The sequence below is a fragment of the Fulmarus glacialis genome, unplaced genomic scaffold (genome assembly GCF_000690835.1).
Source record: "Fulmarus glacialis isolate BGI_N327 unplaced genomic scaffold, ASM69083v1 scaffold13785, whole genome shotgun sequence".
Classification (NCBI taxonomy): Eukaryota; Metazoa; Chordata; class Aves; order Procellariiformes; family Procellariidae; genus Fulmarus; species Fulmarus glacialis.
In genome coordinates, this window is record NW_009215004.1 from 479 (window position 1) to 26,553 (window position 26,075).

At 37.0% G+C, this 26,075-nt stretch overlaps 1 protein-coding gene across 1 annotated transcript; it reads left to right on the forward strand.

Annotated features, from left to right (window-relative positions):
* Positions 1 to 289: 289 nt before the first annotated feature.
* On the forward strand, positions 290 to 25,932 carry TMC1 (transmembrane channel-like 1; the record flags this gene model as incomplete). The annotated part of the gene is made up of 9 exons (XM_009578803.1): positions 290 to 380; positions 1,652 to 1,733; positions 9,139 to 9,245; positions 10,505 to 10,603; positions 14,856 to 14,998; positions 17,560 to 17,704; positions 18,238 to 18,432; positions 25,388 to 25,567; positions 25,780 to 25,932. Coding segments are annotated over 9 exons (1,195 nt in total), but the record flags the coding sequence as incomplete, so codon positions are not given.
* Positions 25,933 to 26,075: the final 143 nt, after the last annotated feature.

The window sequence follows — 26,075 nt, forward strand, 5'->3', positions numbered from 1 at the left end:
TGACTAAAAATATTTGATAACATTAACTGGATGTAGGCAGATCTCAGAGCTCCAAATGCATTTGGATCAGAGCAGATGACTGAAGTTGCTTGTTCTGTTTGCAGGACATAGGATTAGTCTTCTGTGAAATACAAAATCCCAGAGTTTTTCTTTCTAAACATTACTAAGGGAACAAGATTATAAAAGTCTATGAGGAGTTAGAAAACATAAAAAATTACATTGCTTTTGAGAGACAATATCAAATTTACTGTAGCATCATCTATCTCTCTCTTTTGCCCTCATTTTCCAGGGAAGCCCAGCTTTTTGTTGAAAAGTTTGAGGGTGCTCTTGGAAAAGGAAAAGGAAAAAAATTCTATGCATACAAAGTGATGATGACGAAGGTAAATTTATTATTTCACTGACTTCATGTAATGCAAATGGAGAGCCTTTCCAGATTATTGCCATATGTACCCATGTTCCAAAATAGAGTTCCTTGACTGTCTTTGCATTTTAACACTTTTATTTCCACTGCATTCATATGAAAAGATTTCTAATGCAAGCTCACAATTTGATTGAGACTTGTCATCAAAACAAAAATCAACTGTTTTGCAAGAGTTTGCAAGAGTTTAATATCTTGTGAAAGTTAATTTCTCTTGGTGTAGATTGGGTTTTTCTGTGGACTGAATCCAAAACTCAGTCCTTCCTTTGAGACAGCCCTCTGTGAAGGATCAAAAAGTGTCTTTTTGCCCCACAGCAAAAATACTGTAGGCATCTCCACTGAGCCAAGCCTCTAGGGCCACATATATCCTAGGAAGCAATATGGCTCTGTAGGATTGTGACCGAAAGGCCGAACAGTGGTTGCTGTGGACCCAATGTCCACACAATATGCGTTCTGGCAGGTCTTTCTTTGAGCTAAGTCCTGTGTGGTCCCAGAGACTAAATACCCAGTAGCAGTGGATGTGGATTAGCTTGCTCCTCAAGTACATTCCTCAGGTACATCTTTTGTCTTAGTTTTATGCTCTGACACTGCTTTACAGTGCAAATGTAAGTGTGGTAATTTGGGATGGTTTGGGAGATTCGCTTCAAAAGCACAGTCTTGCCTCAAACTAAAATGCTGATGCAGAATGATGCTAAGAATATTTGGCAGGACTACTTGCGATGCGCAGGTTTACCCTTGGTTAGATTGGATTTTCTGCAAGCGGTTGTGTAGTCACATCTCATAAGCATTAATATTCACAAAAAATAATCAGGCTTTCAAACTCAGCTGGGCACAGGAAGCTCAATTACAGAAGTTATACTTATCCAATAGATAAACTACTGGGTAGAGTAATTGTAATTAAATGACACAGCTTGAGCTCCAGATCTGAATTTTGAATAGCAAAGGAAATAACAAATTAAATTCTCAGAAACAATTCTAAAAAAAATGAGTAGCATGAAAGGAAGAGATTATTTAATCATTCTTCTTGTGGAAGAAATAAGGAATACACACAAAGCCAGGAAACATATTCAGAACAAACAAAAGGAGATGATACTTCATGAGCTAGTGCTTCTACTGTAGTGGGCTCTGCCAAAGGATACTGTGGATAATTAAGGGGTTACATTAGCTCAAGGGGAAATTGAGCATCTGGGCACTGAGATGATGGTGGTTTTTTTTATCTGTGACCCTTTTCAGAAATGGATGAAATTTCAAAGAGATTTTGAGAATTTTAAGACAGCCTGCATACCCTGGGAAATGAAAATTAAGGAGATTGAAAGTAAGTACTTATGGAAGGTAATAATGAATAGTATCTAGTATCATATTCCTGATGCATGTCAAAATGGTAAATTACTTTTCGATACTTTAGAAATACATGTCTGTATTCAATGTGTAGTAAAAAATCAATAAGTATTTATTTTTCATTAATATTTATTGAGCTTGATATTACAGCTACTTGAAAATTTCCTTGAGAGAGTGTTAGTCACCTTACAGATAAAAATCCTCAATACACAGGTAACAGTTCAGGAGCCAGTGTTGAAGTTAATCCTAGAATAGTGGAATTGGGATTTCGCTATTACCTACCTTCACTTTATTTTGTCTATATTTATACAATAATTATTTCTGTGATGTTTTTTCATCATCTTCAGTCTTATGTAAGAGGTATTTTGGCATTATTTCTCTCATTTTCAACCATGTAATACAACACAGAGAGAACAATAGTGGTCTTGGATGTCCCCATATATTAGGTATAAATATAAACAAAACTACAGATATGTTTGAGAGTAGGTTTTTGGCACAAGCCAGTTTTGTGTTTCAGTTCCAGTGATGAATTTAAATTGTGGGCCCCTGTTTGAAGGAAATTTGGCTTAACTGCATGGGTACCTGAGTGAGGCTTTACCACTGATGAAATGCAGATGAAAATGCAATGAAAACTGATTTTAGAGAAGTTGCCTTTGGAAGAATCTGTGGGTTGCATCAAAAGGCAATAACCAGAACAGTGGAAGGACAGGAAAATGATAAATTGTGAATTTTTTTTGAGTTTTGGACTGCAAAATAACCCTTGAGGAGAATCTATATAATGTCCTTAAACATATGGTCTACAGACTGCTGAACAGATTATCTACTCACTTGAGGTGGAATTTAGAACGAAGCTGCTGCACATGTGTAGTTAAAATCAAACTCAGCAGCAAGATGCACATGGTTTCTTGCTGGTCTGGACACATAATAGACACCTTGAGGATTTGTGAGAGCAATGTTGCTGCAAATTTCTGTAAAGGAGTAGTTCTGACACAAGCTGTTCTGTTAGTAATAACTTCCAATAGACTTTCATGTAAAATCAGAATGTAAAAATAGAACAGGCTCATTTTTCCAGTCCTGCTTTTATATATATTTATTTTTTCATTTGAACACGAGTAACATTTTTGCTGTCACCTGGAAGGTTCTAAAATCACAGAGGGAGAGTACCTTTTCCTGATCTCAAGGGATAAGATTGTGAAGTTTACTCTTTTTCTATTAATTTTTGTTCTGTTCAGTGTATTGCTAAGGCAAGCTGCTATTGCTTTTATTTGCAGAAACAATCCTCTCTGTGAATATTAGTAATTTAAGAAGTACAGTTAAACCACAGTTTGGTCCAAAACTCTATAGTCTAGAAGGCTTGATTTCAAGGGACCAGCTCTGAAATATTGCTGAGGAAAAGAATTTTAAGTCACAGTTTATTTGATTCTGGTTAATCCAAGCAGTAGCTCTCAGCATGTACCTCATATTAGCGAATTTGCAGGACTAAGATCAAGGTCATCTTAATGATGACACTGATAAAGCTGCCAATTCCCAGAAAAAAAGGGGGTTTCGGTATTAAAAAAGGAGAAGTGAGGGAAACTCAAATGGAAAAAGGCTAGTCTGTGTGTAAGGGAAGAGCAGAGATTAAGATTCATTGAGTCACAGAGACCAAAAAACTGTTGCTTCAATTTTTTCTAGAAACCTAATTGTCATCTAAATTTATATGTAAGTAAGATGTGTACTACATTGGTCATATTGTATCAAGTTTAGAAAAAACCTTATTTTTTAACATTTAACAAACTGTTGGTGCTGAATCAAGTATTACCCTGCATTCTCCAAATTTCGGGTTAGCAGAGTCAGTAGGAGATCATTTGTAAAACCATTGTTTATATCAAGCTCTGATCAAAATCTCCAGGTTTGATCAGAGATAAAATACAGAACATATTGGAGGAGCAGGCACCTTTTCAACAGAGTCAGCTTCAAGCTTGTATGCGTGAACTCCAGGGAATGAAATGTTTTTAACAATTGCTGTCCTCAGACACACAGTTGTGTTAAAAAAGCAGAAGTAACTCTGCAAGGGGAGGCGTGTTTCCAGATGGTTCCAAACAGAGCAAGGACCTGATTCCCCTTTGACTCCTAGCAGCAATGGCTTTCTCTTCTGGGGCTCAGTTCAACCCCTTGTAAAATGACAGTAACACTAGTGATTTAAATATATGACATCAATCAACGAGCAGAATGTGCCTGATACTGCTTATAAAGAATTTGGCAGAAAAATATCTTTGGTTGCTTAAGACTTTATGTAAGACTTGCTAAATGAAGCATATTGGACACCTTAGAGAATCTTGCTGGCACAGGCAACACCTCGCATGTAACCACTGGATCCTTCAGTCCACCCAAAGTACTGAGGAGTGGTTGAAGAAAATGGTTGAACTCTAGGCTTGGATGCCAGGATCAATGTTTAAAAAGACACTGTTGTTGGACAGCATTGTTTGTGGTGAGTCCTTAGTCATGTCAGTTCCCGTGGGCTGCAGTCTCATGTGGCAAAATATGGTTGCATAGAGGAAATCAGAGGGAGCATTGTCTATATGACAGCTCATTTTTGGAGGACACAGTTCAGTGAAACAAGCAGCAAATGACATCAGATTGTGACAGGTAAAGTAGGCTGTTTGAACCACTCTTGGAAACCTGATGATGTAAAATTCACTGGCTCAGTTCTGCACCACAGAGTGGGGTCTGTACGGCTGCTTTCCATGTCACTACACATTTTAGCGTTTTTAAACTAATGTTTCTTTTGTGATAATTTTTCCATCAGAACACATGCATACACACAGGTATGTATCGGGTATGTTTCATTCACCAGTTAAACATGTCTGAAAATGAAATGTTCATGGGTAGCTTCTGCTCCTTCCAACAGATGGGATTATAGTTGAGCAGTCTCTTAGCCCAAAGAAGCTAGAGGTGAAACTTTTATATAATCCTCCGTGATCACTGTTAATACTATGCTACAAGCTATTTTCTTTCCAAATGCAGGCACTAACCATAGAAGTGTAAGTATTAACAGGGTTTAAGTCATGTCAACAGCACCTAAAAAAGTCAAGAATTTATGAAATTTCAAGTTCTGTTTGAATCTTGTGTGATCTCAGCTAAAAGAAAGTGTAAGCAGCAGGAGCATGAATGGAACAAAAGCCTGACACTTATGTGCAGACTACTCTGTATAGGAAACCTCTTCATTTGGCTAAATATCTTTGTGTGAGGGAATAGTTTATGCTCAGAAAACCTTTACAGTTTTTAGCTTCCAACCAGTTAACTTCTCAGCATAAGTCATCTTTGTGCTCTTATGTGAAGATGATTTGCACTTTCTGATCTCAAAGTGAGCTCTTTAAAAAAAAATCCCAAGCAAACAAGGCAGTAACAGTTTACAGTAGAAAATGGGGGGAGTAAATATAATTTTCTAACTGCTGAGAAACACTAAAGTTTATTCTTTAGTCTTCTAAAAAACTGCATCTGACCAGCAATGCATGACTTGTCAAAAAAAAAAAACAGTTTCAGAGCACTAACAATCTTTGCCTTATGAAGTAGCTTTAGTGCAGGACTATCATGATACCTACTTTGAAATCTAGAGGATCAACAAAGCAAAGGACATCAAGCCATGTATTAATAGAATGGCAAAGATTGGTCTTCTTTGTGATGCGGTTCAGGAGTTAACATGTAATAGAGGCTCTTTTTCAGAAAACCTGATGCTTATATTGTAGTGTTGTTGGGTGTTGATCCATTCTCAAAAGTAGCCAGGGTTGGAGACAGATTGCAAATGAAAAGTGGGTTAAGGTCCTGTATAGTGGCAAAAGATCTGTTAGGTACTACTGGGGAAGATTTCTTTGACTTAAAAAGAAATACTGTACTGGTAAAACAATGCTAGATGACATAGAAATTTTTCCCTCATGCACACTGAAGAGGATAGGTAGCTGTGCCACCCTATCACTGCCAACTGATGCAGGAAACTTAATGGGAAAAGCAACATTGTAATAAACACACTTTATGAGAACAACAGAACTGCTAAACTCACATAAAGTCAATAGAAACAGTAGAGCTTTAGGAAAAACAAGGTCAAATGAAGAATGTGTTGGACTGGGGAAAGTGGCACACATGTGCCTGGCAGTGCTACTGAACTGAAAAATTCTGTGGGCTATTACTTATACGCTGGAAAGACCTGGGAAGAAAATGCTGCATACTGAGCAAACTCTCTGTATTTGGAGTTGTGTTGGTATACCTGGGAACTCCCAAGGTGTAAGACACAAGTGTTATCAAGCTTTTTTTGTTACAATAGTTTCAGCTTGATGGGAAAATTTAAACAGACTTCAGGAAGATACTTTTGATAAACAAAGGGCTCCTTTAGGATAGGTCAGACTAATCTAAGGAGACCAGCTAATGTTATAGGTAAATCTAAGGGCTCTTGTCTGCTTTGAAGAAACAAGTCTGATTTTATTTCAAGGCCATTTGTAGATACCCAAGAACCACCTTGACCACATCAAGTCAGATAATTCAGCAGTCACACTACTGTGCCTTATATGTGCTACAGAAGAGTATAGGAAAAATAAATAAATATTATTCACTATTAATCATTATTAATATCGGCATGACAAGACACACCACTGTTTTAGACTTTTCATACTGTGTCCTAAACTACAAACTTGCATTAACCACACATTTAAACTTTATACAGGGATTGTTTCTGGAGGGACTATGGACTGGCAGCAGGAGGATTGTTAATGTTTAGATACTAAAATTCTTGAAAGAGTTTTCCTTTCTGTGGTAATTATAATCAACAATGTCATTTAATAATAATAAATAAAAGAATAAAGAAAAAAAGAGAGTAATAAAAAGAAAAAAGGAAAGTGCTAACTACATTTAAGGCCTAGCAAGAAAACTCATCTTTAACCTCTGCTTACTTTCATAATGATCCTCACTATAACAAATAGGGCACTTCTTATCACAGCCCTCTTCACTTGGGTTGGACTCTTCCAGGCTGCCAGCTATCTAGGAAGACCAGGTATCAGCATGAAGTGCTGGGCTATCGCAGGGTGAAGATGAAAGTCCTTTCTAGCACAGGGAGCCCAGCTTCACAATAACAGGCATCAAGCTCTGCTGTCCTGCATCCTTGTGTCAGAAATAGGTGAATCTGCTGCTGGGATTTTGATGTTTAAGAGAGATAGAAGTTGATAAATATATGAAGTATTTATATTTAGAAAAGACACGCTTCTTTTCCTTGCAGAATAGACATTCAGTAATATCTGTGCAACAGGACTTTATGGGAAACACACATTGCTGTGTTGGGACAGGGCGAGCCTCTTCATTCCACTGCTGAAATTACTATGCATGTCAATCTGCGTGCCAATGCATAGTATGGTGAGGCTGTGGATGTGGGAAAAGATGGCTAAAGTCTACTTTAAAGTATTACTCTTGCATTCATACCTGGAACATGTTGCACCTCAGAGCGGATTCAAAACACTGGTGAAACTTGGACTGGTTTTGTTCACAGCTGGTGCAGGGTCTTTGTACCATTTTTCATGTTCCCTGTTGCCCCCTGTTTGGACCTGCCCATTCTGGAAATGTAGTTAAGGACATCCATAGCTAAATTATTCTCATCCACAGCTAAGTTTTTCATTTATCAGAGGTTGCTGTTCTTGCCTCATTGGTGGAAAAGAATAAATCCCATGCACAGTCTGTGCATTGTGACTTGCAATAACTATACTGATGCATGTAATTCCAGTGCAGTGCCTTAATGCCAATGTTCCAGTTGGATGCATGGCAGTGATTTCATCAGGATAACTGATACAAGAACTATAACTCAATGCATGGAAAGAAGCTATTCCCAAAAGAATGGGGATATTAGGATTTGAGCAAAAGAACTAATGCAGCATGGAGAGGTCTACACTATCAAAAGTGTCTTGAAATCAGAAATCTTCCTAATTTCCTGCACTTCCTTTTGAGACCATAGCAACCCCAAAGGCTGTAGCTGGGTTGTGATTGGGTAATCGGCGTATCAGAGCCAGATTGCTAACTCTTGCTTTATGCCTCTACCCAGACTTCCGAGTATGTAGGCCAGTGCTAAGATTGGCTACTTCTTCATGCAAAATTTCAAAATTGTGGTTTAATTCTGAACTGTGAATAAAGCAGGTTTTGAAATGCTGAAATCCTTGACAGAATGGCTTGTTCCTCCCTTTGCACAGCCCTGATAAATGTCTCTTACTAGTCAATCTCTGTTTATACTCTGGGGTTATACTAGTTTAAGTGTATTAAATTTTCTGCCGATTTTGTTGTTATAGTAAAATGTGCATATATATGCCCGAAATAGCACCAGCCATGTTAACCTCATTTTACAGAATGGAAGAATCTGTTACAAGGCTTGCAGAACTGTATGGAAATACCAGTGTAAACTCCTCTGAACAGAGAGATTTTCTTCTCATTATTTGCCATCAGAGTGCATCAGACTCCTTAACTAGAGTGTGTGTGAAAAACCTGTTGAAAGGTCACCTTTTTCCCTGCAAATGGTAACAGAATTGAAATCCGGTATTTTGCTAACTGTGACAGACAGATGAGCACGACTACCAACTGTCATATATTCAGCAGAGCTGTGCTGCAGCAAGCTGGGGTTGAATTTGAACTGTTATTTCTGTTTGGCCTGACTTGCAGAGTGTTGGTCAAATCAGGCCTTTAGTGCTCACTGCTTCCCCCGCAGCCTCTCCTTCTTCTTTGCACAGGTCTGGGTCAGGGGTCTAGAGCGATTAGAGTCCTAGGCTTCATCTGTGCACCAGGTGATGGGACTGCTTCCACACCTGGGTGCAGATGGAACACATAAATAGCAAAGTAAGAGAAAGAAAGGGTACAAACACTTATAGATATTTTTGTTCTTCCCTAGTGAACAACTCTGGTGAGCACTCAAATAACAGCACTTACAAGTATTTTGTGCCCTTGGAAAGACTATCCCCACTGGCTAATTCTGTGCTGCTTCCTATTAAAACTGGGCTGGTGTTGGCTTAACATGTCAAGAATACAATCTACATCAGACAAAAAAAAAAAAAGAAAAAGAAAAAGAAAAGAAGTGTGATTTGCTTTGAATTCTGCCACTAGAGGATTTAATATTAGTAAATATCACAGCTTTTACATGACCCTAAATACTCTGTACAAATAATACTTTTTACATTTTTTGTTTCTGTTTCCTCTGCCAGGTCAGTGAATGCTAATATGCAATCTACAAAAAAGTTATTAGCATTATGGTAATAAAGAAAATGAAAAGCCTCCCCTGATTTTATTTATTTTAAATAAACTTTGAGCATCTTCATCTTGAGGTAAAATAACATTAAAGGACTAACTTACCTGCCCTTTTTTCACATCTGATACTTTCATAGGTCACTTTGGCTCATCAGTAGCATCTTATTTCATATTCTTGCGATGGATGTATGGAATAAACATGATTCTCTTTGGACTGACCTTTGGACTTGTAATGGTGCCTGAGGTGGGAATCTTTTAAATTATCATTGAGAACTGTTATTTGTGTTTCACTGTTATGTGAATTTCTGTCTTTGCAGTGAGCTTTCATAGGACTGGATCGTTAAATAAATTTGTAATCTCTTTATGCTCCATTTAAAAGTATTAAGGTGTACTAAGGCTGTAAAGATATACTTTCTTTGTGGACAGTGGTCTCTACAGAGAGATGTCTTGAAATAGACACGACAGGAAAATATATATAGGGTTGTGTCCTTAAAGTGTTTTCCCATAGTCTGGGATGGTGGTAAACTTCTCTTTTTTTCTATGGAGAACTAAGGAGAGGAACTGAGACTAAGAAGCAGCCAAGTGAGTGTCTTGACTAAAATGTGCGTTGCAACAGAAAGATACATTCCAGTCCTCTGAGGCACCATGGATCCTTTCCAATTGCCTTAACACTCACATACTGGTAAGGCCCAACAGGGCTGTAAAGTCACGACAGCGACCCCTCATGTTCTGTGCTGTGTGCAGCATCACTGCTAATAATGTTGCTCAGAGCAGATGTAATTCAGGCAGAAATCACTTCTGTGAAATGTAGTATTTTTCTAGTTCCTTTGAGCCACCATATTGTCTTCCTAAAAAGAGGGCTTATACAGAATTAAAAGTATTGTGCCATCTCCCTGATTTCACTATTCCACATCCTATTACTTATCTTCTCATAAGCAGATGGGAACAACAGCTTCCTAGTACAGCATTTCAATAGCATGATCCATCTCCCATTGAAGCCAAAACAGAGAAAATGCCCAACAGCTTTCAGGGTAAAGCCTGGAAAGAACCCTGTGAGGACATATACTGCAGCTGAGCAAGCATCTCACCAGCAGCAGAATCCAAAAACTGACTCCCTAGCATCTTCCCATACATTTCAATGAAAAACCCAATAAAATCCATAATGCAAGAGAAATGAACCTTCTGGTCTTGTCTGTAAGACAAACACCACTGGGCGGAATTTGGACTTCTGTGTTGCCTTTGAATGTAAGAGGCATAGTTTGACAATCCATTGATACTAGTGGAACATCACTTTAAATTTAGAAAACACCATTAATGCATACTTTAAGCATTATTTCAATCCTTAATGTGAGGAGCAATGAAAAGAATTGGAGAAGTAGGTCATCCTTAGTGAAGAGTTTAAGAGCATAAAACAAGTCTTCCTAAGAAATGATAGATCACTGTCCATTTCCTTTGTTGGTATTTTGCTTTAAAATATAAATTGCTCTCATTTTTTGGTTCCAGGCTTTGATGGGGAAGCCATATGGCTCTTTACCTAGAAAAACAGTCCCAAGAGCTGAAGAAGCAAGTGCTATGAACTTTGCTACTCTCTGGGATTTTAGTGTAAGTGCATAAACATGCAATACTTCATATTCACATGACTCTCTGATTATTATGGGCTTTTACTTCATTATTTAATATTCAGAGATTTAATATGAAATATTTCAGGAGAAAATGGCAATAGAACTAATTTACAAATTTTTTTTCACAAGTTCTGAGTATAGATGTTTCCTTCAGACAAAACATATAATGAAGCTCAATGTCCACACACAAATTTCAGTATGTATAGCAATCCAAAGACTCATGGGAAAAAGTCTCAAAGCTGGATTCACATCCCTGGGTACTGACTTTCCATTTCTTTAGGGGTGAATTTGGTCCTCTGTTTTTATATGATTAAGGTTCCAAATTTAAGGAATCAGTGTGACTTAGAAAAAAGAAAAGAAATTCCAATAATGTGCTCTGTAGGCTTTTTCTAAACCAAAGAATGCTAATTTTAGTTTTTCTCAGTCTTACAGAATATGCAGATATTTTAGCTGAATTGAGAAACATGTCTTAATTCTTTACTGTTGATGTGATGCCCAGTCTAGCCTGCAGATCTATACCTCCTGTATTGACAAGCTAATGGTATATTCTTAAATATGTCATACTGCTTTTTCTTCCTGAAAAAAACAGTTTTATCTAATTTTGCATGTGGCGTGTCTCTGTAGTCGGCCTCTTCATATAAAGATGATACAACTTTGCATAAAGTCAGCTGATGATAAATTTGGTTTTACAATATGTTGCTTAGAAGGCAGTTAGGTTTCTCTATGGCGTGCAGTCAATGTCATCAAAAGGTACTCTTTACCCGTGAAAGGGTGCAACCATCTAGTTAAGGTTTTCCTTCGGATTAATGGAAGCAGCATCCATTGAACTAAGTGTGATTTCTCCCTCTATCTGCTGCACTCTTTCTCTTCTGTAAGAAGTACCGAGACTTTTAAGGAGTTATGCATATACATATCTTTTAACACTTGAGTTGTTTTAGCAATAGCGAGCATGAATATGATGTTGGAAGCAGAGCCATTTCTTGGAAAAATAAACTCAGGTGCAGGTTCCTCCAGTTTACAGTTCAGCCTCTCCAGCTGTCTGCAGAACGACTCATCTAAAAGTGGCCTCTCCATGTAGGTTTGGCCCATGTGAGGTCCCGTTCCACCTGTGCCGGTGGGGAGAACTGTGCAGGCTGTGGAGCTCTACACAGGAAATCCCAGGAGGGGCATAGGAAGATTTTCATACCTGTCCCCTTTCCAATAGGAGGCCAGCTCTGATCTCTCCTGAAAAAACATAAAAAGCGTATGGTGTCTATGCTTCTCATTAATATTGCCTTTTTTTAGTATGGTTAAGGTGTGGAGAGATCCCTAATTTTGTGACATGCAGATCTCAAGCAAGATCCCTTGGTTTGTCTCCTCATGTGGAGACTCAGATGACGCCATGTTTTGGTCCTTTATTTAGCTTCCTTGGCTCTATTTTCAATCTTCAGCTACCAGTGGAGGAAGAATCAGGTTGTAAGATGACAGAACATTGGAAAAAACTTGGCTGGATATACCAATTTTCTCATTTACAAGCAAATCTTTCAACCTTATTAATTGTAGACAACTGAATTTAAAGAAAATAATATAATAATAGGTAGAAATTACAATGTTTGTCTGTCTTTTGACTATAAAGGTAAGTGAACAGATTACTTCTGCTTTATTTTGCCACATAAAGTGATGGACCCTCTTTGGATAAAAAAGGGTAGAAAGATCTTTGTAAAAAGCCATGTATGTAACATTTTGCAATGACTGCTGCATAAAATGACATTGCGTCTGGTTCACTGTACATTTGAGTGGCAGGAACAATACATCTAGACATGTAGCTGGGAAGTTAGATAATGACGACAACGTTACAAAATGAGAAATTAAAACATCAGGGAGATATTGGATAAAAAGGAATCATACTAACTTGGAGATTTTGTAAAGAGAATAGAGACTAGAAAAACTTTAAACAGCAAATGGGAACAAAGTTTTTAAAAGAAATGTATTTGAGAAAAGATGAATGAAGACAAATAGTAGAAAGAGAGGAAAAGTTTATAATAACTGTCAGAAACAGGATCTGACAGCTCTGAAGAAGAAGGTATAATAAATAACAGAGTGGCAGTTAACACAAGAAGCAAATGCAAAGGTAATAAACACAGAACAAGGCAGTGAAAGATTTGGATCCCCTGAAATATTGAGGGGAAAAAAGAATTTTCTTGAGGCATGTCAGATTGACAAACACTCCCTGAGGACAATGACATCTTTAATTAAACAGCACAGGAAATAGTACCTTTCATCTGCTAGCAATTCTTGTATGCTACCAAGTAAGTTACAAATAAATGAACCCACATCAGCAAACATTATTTCATCCTAAAAAAACTCCAAACCCCCACCAATCTTTAAGGCAGTAAAGAAAAGATGAGCTCAACATATCTTTTGCTTTTTTGTGCTTGAAATTGTACTCATTTTACTGACATGGCAAAGAAAAACAGTTATGGATTTTGATATATTTTACTTGGAATTCAGTTTTAACATTGTATATTTTACAGTTTAGATAATAATCCAAACCTAAACAAATCAGACTAGCAAGGCTCATGATAATAAATCTTTTGACCAATATTCTTATCTCACCCCTCTTTTACATTAGGCTCAGAAAGGAGTGAAAGAGATCTTCTGTGCATGCTTACCTTTACACAGCTAAAGATATTTCAAGTCTCATGGTGAAAAGCAGTAGGCAAAGCCTAGGAAACAACATACTGAATGATATGTGGTAGAGGAATTATCTCTGACTTTGCAGAAACACAGCAACTTAAAAAGCATTTTAATAATCTGATCCAAAAGGCTCTCCAGACCCATGTAGGGCTGTATTGAAACGTGGGCTAAAATGGAATTCTAGGATGCTTTAATGAGCAAAAAGATGCAAAAGACATACTATTGAGTTTGAATGTATTGAACCTGACTGATGTAGTTGTTTTACTAGTAACTAGTAATAAATATGTAGTATAAAAATATTTCCCTGATCAGAGAGGAACATACTGTTACCTGTTTTGTGTAGGCACATCTCTCAAAGCTAGTCTGATATGAAGAAAAATGTTGATTACCAAATCAAGACATTTTGAACAATACTTCTGTTTAACATATATTAATATTTCGTTTTCAGCTTAGAATTGTAAATTAGGTTTTCCAGATAAGAATGTGACTCATTTCATATATAGTAAGAGCTACAATAAATTAATTGCGTATTTTGCAATAATGTATGAGAAAGATGTTATTTATTTTAAGTAGAATGAGCAACTGAAAAGCAGAAGGAAAGTAAATGGCTTTTTTAATTCACTTTTTTAATTCGCAAAAATTCAGCTTGCTGTATTAGTGTCAAAATAATGCATGGTCTATGTACCAACTACATGGTCAAATACTCTGATTTGACTTGAAATCATTACATCCAGCTGGAGCTGTGCATGTGCTGAGCTGTCCTTGTAAAGGCTCTGGATACAGTCGTCTTCTAGGAGGTGAGTTCTTGTTCTAACCTGAGGATTATCAGGAAGATTTAGCTATCTGGATCATTTTAGATACCAGCAATTGCTTACAGTTAATAAGGTACTAGTAAATTATTTTGAAAAATCAGCAATCCAACCAGTAGAAGAGAGGGTAATTCTCATTAAGATTTTTAGAAAAGGAGATACACTTTGAATTGCTGAGAAAGAAGGTACACTTACATTGTACCTTTTACAGACTTGGAGTCCACGTGTTAAAAAACCCTGCATATTGAATAATCATCCATAAAATGCAACTATTAGTTAACGTGTATTGAATGATCACCCAATGAACAGCAGACAACATTGCTAGACAGAGAAGGCACGTGAGAATTTTATATCAAATAGGCTATGCAAGCAAATTTTAGAAATGTGAAAATTAAGTTAAAAATTTGGCATTTTATCTGCAAGTACTTTGTAAAAAAAATTTTGTAAACTGAAATGGTTTTGTCTTTACAACTTGTCTTTGTCATCCACAAATCCAATACTCATTAAATTGTAGATGGATTGCCCATGAAGAGTTTTAAAGATAAAAGATTTGAAGTTTGACATGAAATATTCTAAGTCTTTCTAAATGAAAGGGGAGATTTTCCACCCTGTGGGATTTATTATAGTCATGCTTACAACTGTTTTGAATGCATTGAAATGAATGTTTTAGTACATTGCTATTGGTACAATTTCTGATTATGTGCATATTTAACAAATGTGACATTATAATTTTTGCTGACTTTTCAGGGCTTTGCACAGTATTCTGTACTCTTTTATGGTTACTACAATAACCAGAGGACAATTGGATGGCTCAAGTTCAGGATGCCTCTTTCATATTTCCTTGTTGGAGTTGGGACTATTGGCTACAGCTTTATGATTGTCATTCGAACGTAAGTTCTTCTTGGCTCTGGAATAAAGTACATTCAAAAAGGCAGATAATTCTGCTGTTGACCACTGAGACTAATTTTTTTAAAAAATATGATAATTGTAAAGGCAGGAAAATGCAAGATCAAGTGCAAGGTCAAAGTCAGGTAAAATTCTTTCAGCCTGTATTTATTTATCTATTCTTCTGCACCAGCAGCTGTGTTGCAGTGTTGTGGAAGTGGGAAAAAATCTTTACTGAAAAAACATAACACTTCCCTCCTGCAACTTCAAAATGAAAAATGAATGCATAAAGTAAGGAACTGAGCTCTCAGCCCATCTTTTCATAGTACTCTGCATCTAGCAGAATGTGAGCTAACATCCAGGAAATTTAATTGTTCTACCTTTAATGATAGCTTATGCGAGTTAAATTCTTTTACAAAGGAAGAACATAAAAAAGAAAGAAACATATGGCAAATAATTCTGTGTGTAACTCACAGTCAGCAATTCTCAGCAAGACTGTAGTGGTTAGGTCACATTTGCACAGTGATGTAGAAGAGTTAATGCTACTGGCCATGGTAAGAGTTTAATGTTCTGTGGAATGCAAAATAATCTCCAGCAGTGTGAAAACTATGCTTAATATAATGTTAAGAACATAACGTTAAAACACTAGGAAGCATAGGGGTAAGTGAAACAGGGCCTAGGCAGTACAACTGGCCCAGAATCAAAATTTAAATTAAATAAAATCAGAATTTAAATGAAATAAAATAATTATTTTATAGCCAAATTCACTATTGTAATAAACTGTAATAATTCTGATCGTTTCTAAGAAGATAGGCCGCCAATGAATATAATCTTTAATACTCTTGATTCAAGCAAGGTGACCACTTATCACAATAATAGAGTCAGGTATAGTGGTGGCTTTAAAAGATGCCTATGGTGAAAAAAATCAGAGCACTGCAGGTCAAGATTCAAGGACACGTGTGATTATGGAGAAAACTGCAGTTAATCTATCTCCATGGTTTCGTGCTAAAATCAGTATTTTTCACTTGCATGAGCACTAGATTAATTCATGTTCTGTTTTTCAATTATTACATGGTTTCCCGCATAGGGCAAGAAGCATTTCAGGAGAAAAAAAAATGTCTTCAGTTACATATATGTAGTTTTGGAGGAGGAACAAACTATTACAATAAAAAAGTAATTGGTTTAGCTTGAAAATATATTTCAAAATATTTTTTGATAATGTAGCTGTGAAGATTAGAAAAGTCTTAGTCTCAGACAATTGTATTTCAATGACTGTCACCCAGACCAAAAAAAAAAAATTCCTTCTAGCAGAAAATCCTTGTGGCCCAAACAAAGGAATATCCTTGAGGAAAAAATACACTGTACGTGCTAACTTCCCATCTGGCCACGTGACACTAGTGCTGATGAATATTTAGGTAATCTTATGAGCAGTTCTTGCAGTCTTCTGCTCTTTGCTGTTTCTGCAGAAAGCAACCCAGTGGGCACAGAAACTAAAAGCAGTGTAACAGGAGGTGCTACCATTTTTCTGCTGTTGACGGAGATCTGGGAAAGGGAATGTCTACGTGAAAGAGGTAGTGAGGATTATAAGCACTATTAGTCTATTTAGAGGAAATATTTAGATTTAGGGCTCCTCTCTGCAGCTCTTCCAGTACATCACATAAAATGGAAACATTTCTGGTCTCAAAGAAATGATATTCCAACCACAAGACTGTTCACTATTTCATTAGGAACTCTTGAGAAGGAATTATCTTAGTCTAGAAACCAGCAGCAGGGCAGATACTAACAAGAAGCCTTCATGATCTCTGTCCGTTCTGTATATGAGCAGTAAAACAAACAAACCCAAACCTGATATTGGTTTATGACAGCTCAGAAGGATTTTCTGTATTATTTACTGTTCTCTTCCTAGATGTGACAGTATGTCTTTTACTGGACTGTTTAAAATGTGGTATGTAGAATGTATTGATATTAATAACATAACTCTGCTGCATTACTGAGCTTTAAAATAGGCATTGCCTTTTCCTGACCAAGAAATCAATACAATACTGAAGGCTAATGGTCATTGTGCTTAATGGTTTGAATTAAGTGATAAAGTATGCAGAGTGCATAGGAGATGAAAAGAAAGATAGAAAGTTGTATAAGTGATACTTTTGTATGGTATAACCAGGTTTTGTTCTGGCTTGTTATTTTAGAATTATTTTTTTCTCTTTGTGAAGTCTCTAATAAAATCTATTGCAGTTCAGGATGTTCTGCAGCTTTCTATTTGAGACATCTTCTTGATATTGTTTTCCGATCGAGTTTCTTATCCAGCAGAGTTTCTCTGCGGTGTTAAGAATTCATTTTTTCTCATCAAAATGTTTGTTGTGAGCTCATAAATTGTCTAAATATGAAAATCTTCATCCTCCTCTCTGGTTTCAGACTGGACTTTCCAGATTTAGTATAACATGACTGTAATAATAATATAGTTTTCTTCAGAACAGTGTTAGAATTTAGAAACAATTTAAAAATCATGCTCACATAGCAGAACTAGTTCTAACAAGATCTTCCTGTGTCTTTCTGGCTTTTGTAGAATGGCAAGGAATGCAAATGAGGAAGGTGGTGGGGATGATACTAGTTTTAATTTCAGCTGGAAAATGTTCACAAGCTGGGACTACCTGATTGGCAATCCTGAGACAGCAGATAATAAGTTTGCCTCCATCACAACAAGCTTTAAGGTAAAATAGAGCTCACTAAGGAGAGGCAACCTTATTTGTCTTTCACGCTGGTGTGAATCAGATGGAACTAAGGTCAAATATTAGCTGTGCCTGGGGCCTAGAAGCTCAAACTAGAATTGGTAGCTCTATAAAACATTTTGCTCTTTTCTCACACATGCACATTTTTAAAGTGTGACAGTTCCTTTTCTGGCAGCTAATCACACATTTATCCTACTGGGTCGCCCAGCCTCATAGCACCTTGCAAGCTGACAGAACATGCTGGTTTCTTTTTGGCGCATGAGTGCAGGTGTAACAAGGCTCAATGGGGACACACTCAACAGAGCAAGGTGAACTCTGGGGAGCAAAAACCCAAGGGTCTGCCAGGGTCCAAAACAGATTTTATGCGACAATATAAGCTCGTCTCAAAACATGATGTCCAGGTGTGCATTCGCATCTTCATAATTTATTTAACTGACTTCTAACAACTGCGGAAGCAATGTGGATTCTTGACCATTAAAGTACTCATAATATTCTTTTCTTTCTAACAAGTGCAGGAAGCTATCGTGGAGGAGCAGGAGAGCCGAAAAGAGGAAAATATTCACTTGACTAGATTCCTGAGGGTTCTTGCTAACTTCTTAGCCCTATGCACACTTGCTGGGAGTGGCTACCTCATCTTTTTTGTTGTCAGAAGATCCCAGAAATTTGCCCTGGAAGGTCTGGAGAACTACGGGTGGTGGGAAAGAAATGAAGTTCGTGCTAGCACATTTCTAAGATAGATGTGGTTTGAAACTGTGTTCCTCTACTCTGCATGTTGCCTTTTTTCCCTGAGAATTTAAATACTCTGAGTGTGAGTGGTAAATGTCTAACCAAAGAATTGTTCTTGTCTCTCTGCTTCCTGCTTCATTAAAATGATTACTCCTTGGTTGGTTCTTTCAAGTGTCCCTTTGAATTTACTTTTCATTTGAGGCCTTTACCTTTCCTTCTCTGTGCTCTTAAGATTGTTTTCCAGCCACTCTATGGACTCACAAGATCTCTTCAAGGAGCCCACTCTCCTGTTGCTTTCCTCCTGAGACTGGCCCAAGCAAAGTAACTGGTGTGTGTGCATATCTAAGGTTACTTGGGGCCTCATGGATACAACTCTGCAGTGTAGCAAACTCATGCCTTTCAGCTCCAGCTGCCCAGTCCAAGAGTCCAATACCATTTTTTTGTGCTTAATTGCTTTCTTCTAGAGCAGATGCAGCCTTGCCTGACAGAGGTGTATAGCGATAGAGATTGTGTTTGCTATAACAGTACGCAAGTAAGCACCTGAAGTCAGTGTTGCTGTATGAAAACCTGGGCAGGTTTTACTTTCTTAGCAAAGACATGTCTGTGTATCTTGTAAAACTAGCTGTTTGTTATTTAAAGCTCATCTTCTGAGCTGGAGTGTAAAGTAGATACCTGATTTAAGATAAGGCAAAAAGATGCTAACCTCACAAAGATGCTGGGATGGGGGACAATGGAATGAGGAAAGTCAATCCTTAATTTTCAACACCAAAACCTGACTGAGAAAGTAACATAAAAAACTCCAGCAATCCACCTCTGGAATCCAGAGAAATGGGGTTGTTGAAACTGGGTTAAGTTATTTAATAAAAGTTATTACGTTTTGATCTGATGGGAAAGAAAAGTCACGTACAAAACTGCTTGGCTTAAAGCAACACGAGCTCTAAGTGTGACAACAGACTAGCAGATGAAGACAGTTCAGGAGGAATTCAGCTTTCTCTCAGCTGAAAGATATGGTAACAGATTTGTCCTAAGAAGAACTGTGCTACCGAAACCTGTTGTATTAGCTTATGCTGCAATCTGGAAAGTAGTTAAGCATATGCATGTTTACATTCATTGTTTTGTTTGCTTTAGAAAAAAAAAATACTTCTAGGGAGACTCTGTATTACAGAACTAAGATCTAGAGCAGGTGTGTCTCTAAAGGAAAGTGGATAAGGCAACATTGCTGTTATTTGGCTGAAGAATGGTAATGAACATATTTGTGAGGTATAAATATTGCCCTTGATTGGATATTAATATTTAATTACATAAATATATTTGGCTTCTATGTAACAGCCATTTAAACATTTTTCTTATTTTCTAGATCAAGCTCTTTTATGTTTGTATCATTAATAAATGAATTGAGATTTTGATCAGAAAAAAAACCCAGAAACACTTAATGTACTAGTTAGAGCAAATGAAAGTGCAGCTCTTACATACAATTCAAGCAACAGTATGTAAAAATTGACATTCTTCATAAAAATACTAAGCTCCTTTGGTAATAAATTTCTTTTCATCACATTGGATGTATTAAGGGATTAAAAAATGTTTACATGTAATTATGGTGTCCTTGGAGCAACCCGAGGTAAATACATTTTATATCATCTGTTCCTGAAGCTCACAGCCTAATAAAGTGCCACTGGTGACTTTGTAGACAAGACCTTTTTCTCTCTGACTATCCCGCTCTGTCATAATGTTGTAAATTTTTAAACTCCCTCTCCTTATCAGCAGTACCTAGTTCTGTCAGATGGCAGTTCAGATAAAATTGTCTAGTGTGTCATGGAGAGCAGGAAATTAGTGGAAACAGGCAGACTGGGACTGTTAAGCCCTAGCCTTTGCATCGCTCCTCATACATGGCTGTGGCCTGATGGTTGGTCATGGATGAATGATGATTCTGCTCCATGTGACAAGTTCCCCATGACTGTGGAAATTTTAGTAAAATGGAGAATAACGCCACTGATTCCCTTGGTAAAGTGTTCTGAAATTGGATGAAAATTGCTGAACAAAATTGACTTTTCTCATTTGATAGAAGGTGGTTTGCAGAGCTAGAAGGTAGTATGAGCATCTCTCTGGTTCTGAGGTACTCTGTTTTCTTAAATATACTCCTGTACTGTTTAAAAATAAAGCTACTTAAAAGCAGAGAAAACTTACGAGGAGACAGACTGATTTCTCTGAATCGGAATCATTAACAACATTTGGGCAAAGAGGAGATAAGTTTTACACACAAATTTTTTTTCCAGCAACAGAAAAGACAGAAAAGTATAGCTTTAACATTTCAGATCTTGCAAGCTGAAACAACCCCATAGATCTTTTACCAAAACTATCCTGTTATTTACTTTAATGTTCCTAGGAGAGGATATGGAGTACATTTATATTGAAGTTGTTAAGCCATGTTGTCAATGCTCTGTTTAATTCTAGAAATCATCAGGCAGCTTTTATTAGTATGAAATATAATTTCTAATTCTAATTTCTTTTTTAAAAATTAAAGTGTATTTACTAGAAAAATAGGTTTTTATTAGTGCTTTCTGCAGCAGATGCTAGACAAATCTATGACTACTGTAATTATTGTTAGTGGAAAATATAATTTATTTTAGCTAGACTACTTACTTTTAATGAACTTATCATTTAACAAACAAGCAGTCGGTGTTCAATATTTAATGTTGTGTTGGCACAGTTTGATATGCTGGGAGGCTGGTGTTTAGATGTGATTGCAGTCACAGGATTTCTTACCAGATTCACAACAGCTGGAAAAGCTTGTGTAAGCAGTAATTTTCTAGCTTTTAGAGTGTAACGTGGGGACTTGGTATCTGCAGTAGTTAATGTCAGAGGGAGACAAAAAACTGTGGTTTTAACCAGATTTTTAATAATGACTGGGTGCCTCTTGGTTGTTGTTCCTTTCTTAGGGAAAATTCTATCTCAGTAGGGCAGAGAGGGCTTTCGAAATTCACTCAGCAGATAGCGATTATAAGACCACATTGACCATCAACCATAACTCTACCATGTATGCACGCTGGCATGTTGCCCCTCTTCTGGCATATGATTCCACAATTTTTAAGTCTCACAGAGCAGTGAAACTGCCACTGATAAAAACAGGGGAAGGAAATCTGCTCCAGCACCTGAGCTTCAAGATAGCAAGAAGTCCAGAATATAAATCAGCTCCTTTCTGAAATCAAACTAGATTGAAGTGGCTAAAATTCAATGGATAATTCAATGGATGATTTCTTTGTCCAGCAAAATCCTTCACAAGAAACTAAAAAGTATAATGATAATATATCTATGAAACTGTATGAGAAATGTTTATGCTTTTGAAATATAGAACCCATCATAGTTTTTGGATTTTGAAAACTCAAAGTACTACATTTTGTCTCAGTAAAACATTGCATTTTTGGATGTAATAATTTCTCACTTTGCAAGTTTCTGTGCCTCATTTCACCTCTTATCTTAATAACGTTTTTTCTCCAGAATTAGAAATGCTCGTGAAATGGGGAGCATGAATAGTCAAGGCATGGAAAAATGCAGATAGAAAGCAAATGAGAAAGAATATGCTTGCTTCAGATAAGCGGTGAAAAAGGCAGAATGTGACAAAAATATAGAAAATATTGAATGTTCAAGAGAAGGAAATGCAGTGACTTCTGTCCTTCCTCTCCCATGCAGCAACAAGGAAACTTTTGATAAATTTAGCAGGTACTATATTTAAAACTGCCCAAAGGACATACCTTTTCTTCCAAACTACATATTCACTACATCTTCCAGTATGAGAACTGAGGGACATCAAATGAACTGAGTAGAAACCAGGTTCAGAAAAAGCAAAAGGGAAGGAATGGTAGATATTGGGTGCCAGTGCTATGAATGCCAAAATTTACATCCATCTGAACAAAGACTGCTCTAAGGCATGAAAGAGAAATCCTCTGGGGGTTACTAAATAAATAAAAACCACACCTGACTTAACAAGTACCCAAACTGAATATAGTTGGAGTCTAGGACTTATTATTCATATAAGTTTGCCCTGTTATTGCTCATCCCTGGGCATCTGTTGGGCTAGGCCAACCTTTAGTGTGGCCCAGGACATCTCTTCTTATGAACACCTTTGCCCCTGGAACTTGTTGCCACAGGAGGATATGATACACCAGAGTCAGTGAGGATTCTGGTCTGAGGTTCAGCGGTATCACAGCAGGACTGAACATTTCTATTGATAAACAGGATTGTTACAATACAGTTTGTTACAATAAGTTTGAATTTTAAGAATCCATGATTGGTTGTGTTGGCTGTAGTTGACTCCTGCAGCTTTGCCGTCTTGGGCTATATTGGGTATAATTCTTTGGTTTAATGGTGACTGACTTTGAAGACTTATCTTAAAAAAAAGTTCATTATGAACTAAAAATAACCAATATTTTGATCACCAACATCTCATCACCTTGTAGAAGTACCAAAAAATAAGAACATCCACAATTCTCATAAGAGAAAATTTATTCAAAGCGTTAACATGTGAAACCCAAAACAGCTGTTAATATAATAAGGTAAAAGGTGGCAGGAGATTCATATATAAATTCTGCCTTTTTCAGTTATAAACCCAAGTGCTGCAAGAGATGATAACTACAGGTTTTTGGTTGGTTGTTTCTTTTTTGAGTGTTATGAGATGACAGTGACTTCTTGTTATTTTAACAAGATAATCCTAGTTACAAATAACACTATCTAAATGCATAGGAAACATCAGTGAATTCCTGTAATCATTAAAAAAAATCTACATACTTCTTACAGGGTGCCACAAGCCATGCACAGGATGCACTACTGATTGCCTACAAATGCAAAAATCCATTAGCTCTAGAATTCATTAAAAATCAAGAACAGAAAAACAGCAAAAAGAAAGCCATTTATTTATTTTCATTAAGAACACCAGTCTTATGGATGAAACTTTTTTACATATTTGTAAGTAAGTGAATTTATTTGTTGGTGTAGTGCCTTTCTGCTACCATATTATTTCTGCGAAGCAAAAGTAGGCCTAACTCTCTTGGTGGCACAAAGTTAGAAATTTATTAAAATTTATAATAGTTCTAGCAAAATGGATTCCAGCACGGCTGAGAAATGCTGTTTCAGAGTAACTGGAAGACTAGAGTTCTGTGAACAGTTATGTTTTTTGTGACTAAATCAATTATTTGTACTTAGTTAATCTCAAATAAACATCTTTGTGTTTTCCAGCAAACTTTGTGACTTAGATTGAGACAATGATTTCTGTTTCTTGTTTGTTGTTTTTAGTTCCTTAAAGACACATTTTTGTAATGAAATTTTATTTTAAATTGAAATTGAATAACTGCACTCTTAAACTTTTTCAATTATTTTCATTTTTGGCTGACACAATGAATTGGAACAAAAAGGTTCAAGTAGACTTGAAATAATTTTCAGCAATCATTTAGGAATGTTACATTATTAGAATGTCTCACTTGTCTGTAGAATTTGTGACCTATGTTGTATTTCAAACTTTCTATAAAAGCTAGTTTTCTATAAAAGACTGTTTTTCTCAGTCTGCTTTCAGTAAACTTGTTTACTGCTATGATGATGAGATAATTTTATTAGAAGTTTCTAAGAAAATCAGGCAGAAAGAAGTAGGGTTGATTTGGATTTGTTTATGCAGTGAGAACATTAGATCTGAGAGAGACTAGAGAGCTGGGCAGTCACAAACTGTATGAAATTTAACAAGAGCAAGTGCTGGATTCTCCACGCGGCACAGAGTAATCCTGGTTATATGTACAAATTGGGGTATGAGAGGCTGGAGAGCACCCCCGCAGAAAGAGATGTGGGGTTTTGGGTAGGTGGCAAGTTGAATATAAGTCAACAGTGTGCCCTGGCAGCCAAAAAGGTCAACTGTGTCCGGGGGTGCATCAAGCACAGAATAGCTAGCCAGTCGAGGGAGGTGATTGTCCCAATCTATACTGCACTAGTGTGGCCCCACCTCGAGTACTGTGTGCAGTTTTGGGCACCTCAATATAAGAAGGACATCAAACTACTAGAGTGTGTCCAGAGGATGACGACCAAGATGGTGAAAGGCCTCGAGGGCAAGACTTATGAGGAGTGGCAGAGGTCACTTGGCTTGTTCAGCTTGGAGAAGAGAAGGCGGAGGGGTGACCACAGCGTAGATGGATGTGCTGATCTCCTCTTTCTGGTGACCAGCAATAGGAGACAAAGAAATGGAATGAAGCTGCATCAGGGAAACTTCAGATTGGACATTAGGAAAAGGTTCTTCACTGAGAGGGTGGTCGGTCACTGGGGCAGGCTCCCCCGGGAAGTGGTCATGGCATCAAGCCTGTGAGAGTTCAAGGAGTGCCTGGATGATGCTCTTAGTCATATGGTTTAGTTTTAGGTAGTGCTGTGAGGAGCAGGGAGTTGGACCCAATGATCCTTATGGATCCTTTCCAACTCGAGATATTCTATGATCTGTGACATACAGAATTTACTTCAGGTGAGATCTCAGATAAATTTAATTTAGTGCAGTATTTTTGTAGGAATGTTTTTTATAGAACATCTATGTGTCTATTGGGAAGATGTGGTAGAGACGTAGCATAAAACAATATTGGAAAAAGGTTTTGCTAAGTTCTCTGATAGTAGAATTTTAGTTAAAACGTAGGTTCTAGTCAGAATAACTAACATTTCATTACTTCAGGGTTCAAGTGAAATGTAAAATGAAAAAAAGATCTCATATATCCATCTGCAGTAGTTTGCATCTGCCTTTTCATCCCTTTCTTCCTTTGTGAAAACATCTTGTGACTCCTAGAGTGGATTTTGTTCTTCATTAAATCAAAAACCAAACAAAAAGTAGTAATGGAAATACACCCTCCACCCAAATCAATAATAATAAAAGAACTTGCCTCTAACATTTCACTGTAATTTTTTTTTTTTTTTTCCCCTTCTCAGGTGAACATGGTTATGTCACTTTTAGGAATGTTCTGTCCAACTTTATTTGATGTAATCAGTTCTCTGGAAAACTACCACCCTCGAATAGCTCTAAGATGGCAGCTGGGAAGAATCTTTGCTCTTTTTCTTGGCAATCTCTACACTTTCATTATCGCCCTAATGGATGAAATCAATCTCAAGGCAAGCTGTTTACTTCCCTTCACTATTTTTAACATGTAGCTGGGCAAGGGTGAGTATTTCCAGCCAGATATGTCAGCGAAAGACGTTCTTTTCTTTCTGTACTATAAATCACATCCATGTCTGAGCTGGTAATGGAGTCCTGCAGTAGAAAAGGTTGAGAATTGGTAACAAGCTCATGTTGTTTTTCTTTCCCAATTTATTTCTTTACTTAGTTGGAAGAAGAAAAGATAGTCAAGTATAACATGTCAATATGGGAAGCCAGTCTGTACAATGGTACTATTCCAGAAAATTCAACTGCTCCTCCAATACAGGTGGACCCTGCAGATGTCCCCAGAGGACCATGCTGGGAAACAATGGTAGGACAGGTAATGTAACTGCTTTGAGTTGGTATTTGAAAATAGATCATAGTCTGTTACAAGATATGATATCTAAACCCTCTCTATTTCTGCTAATAAGTGGTATTAAGTTGGGAAAATGTGAGGAAAAGCAGATGTCAGACTTTTTCTTG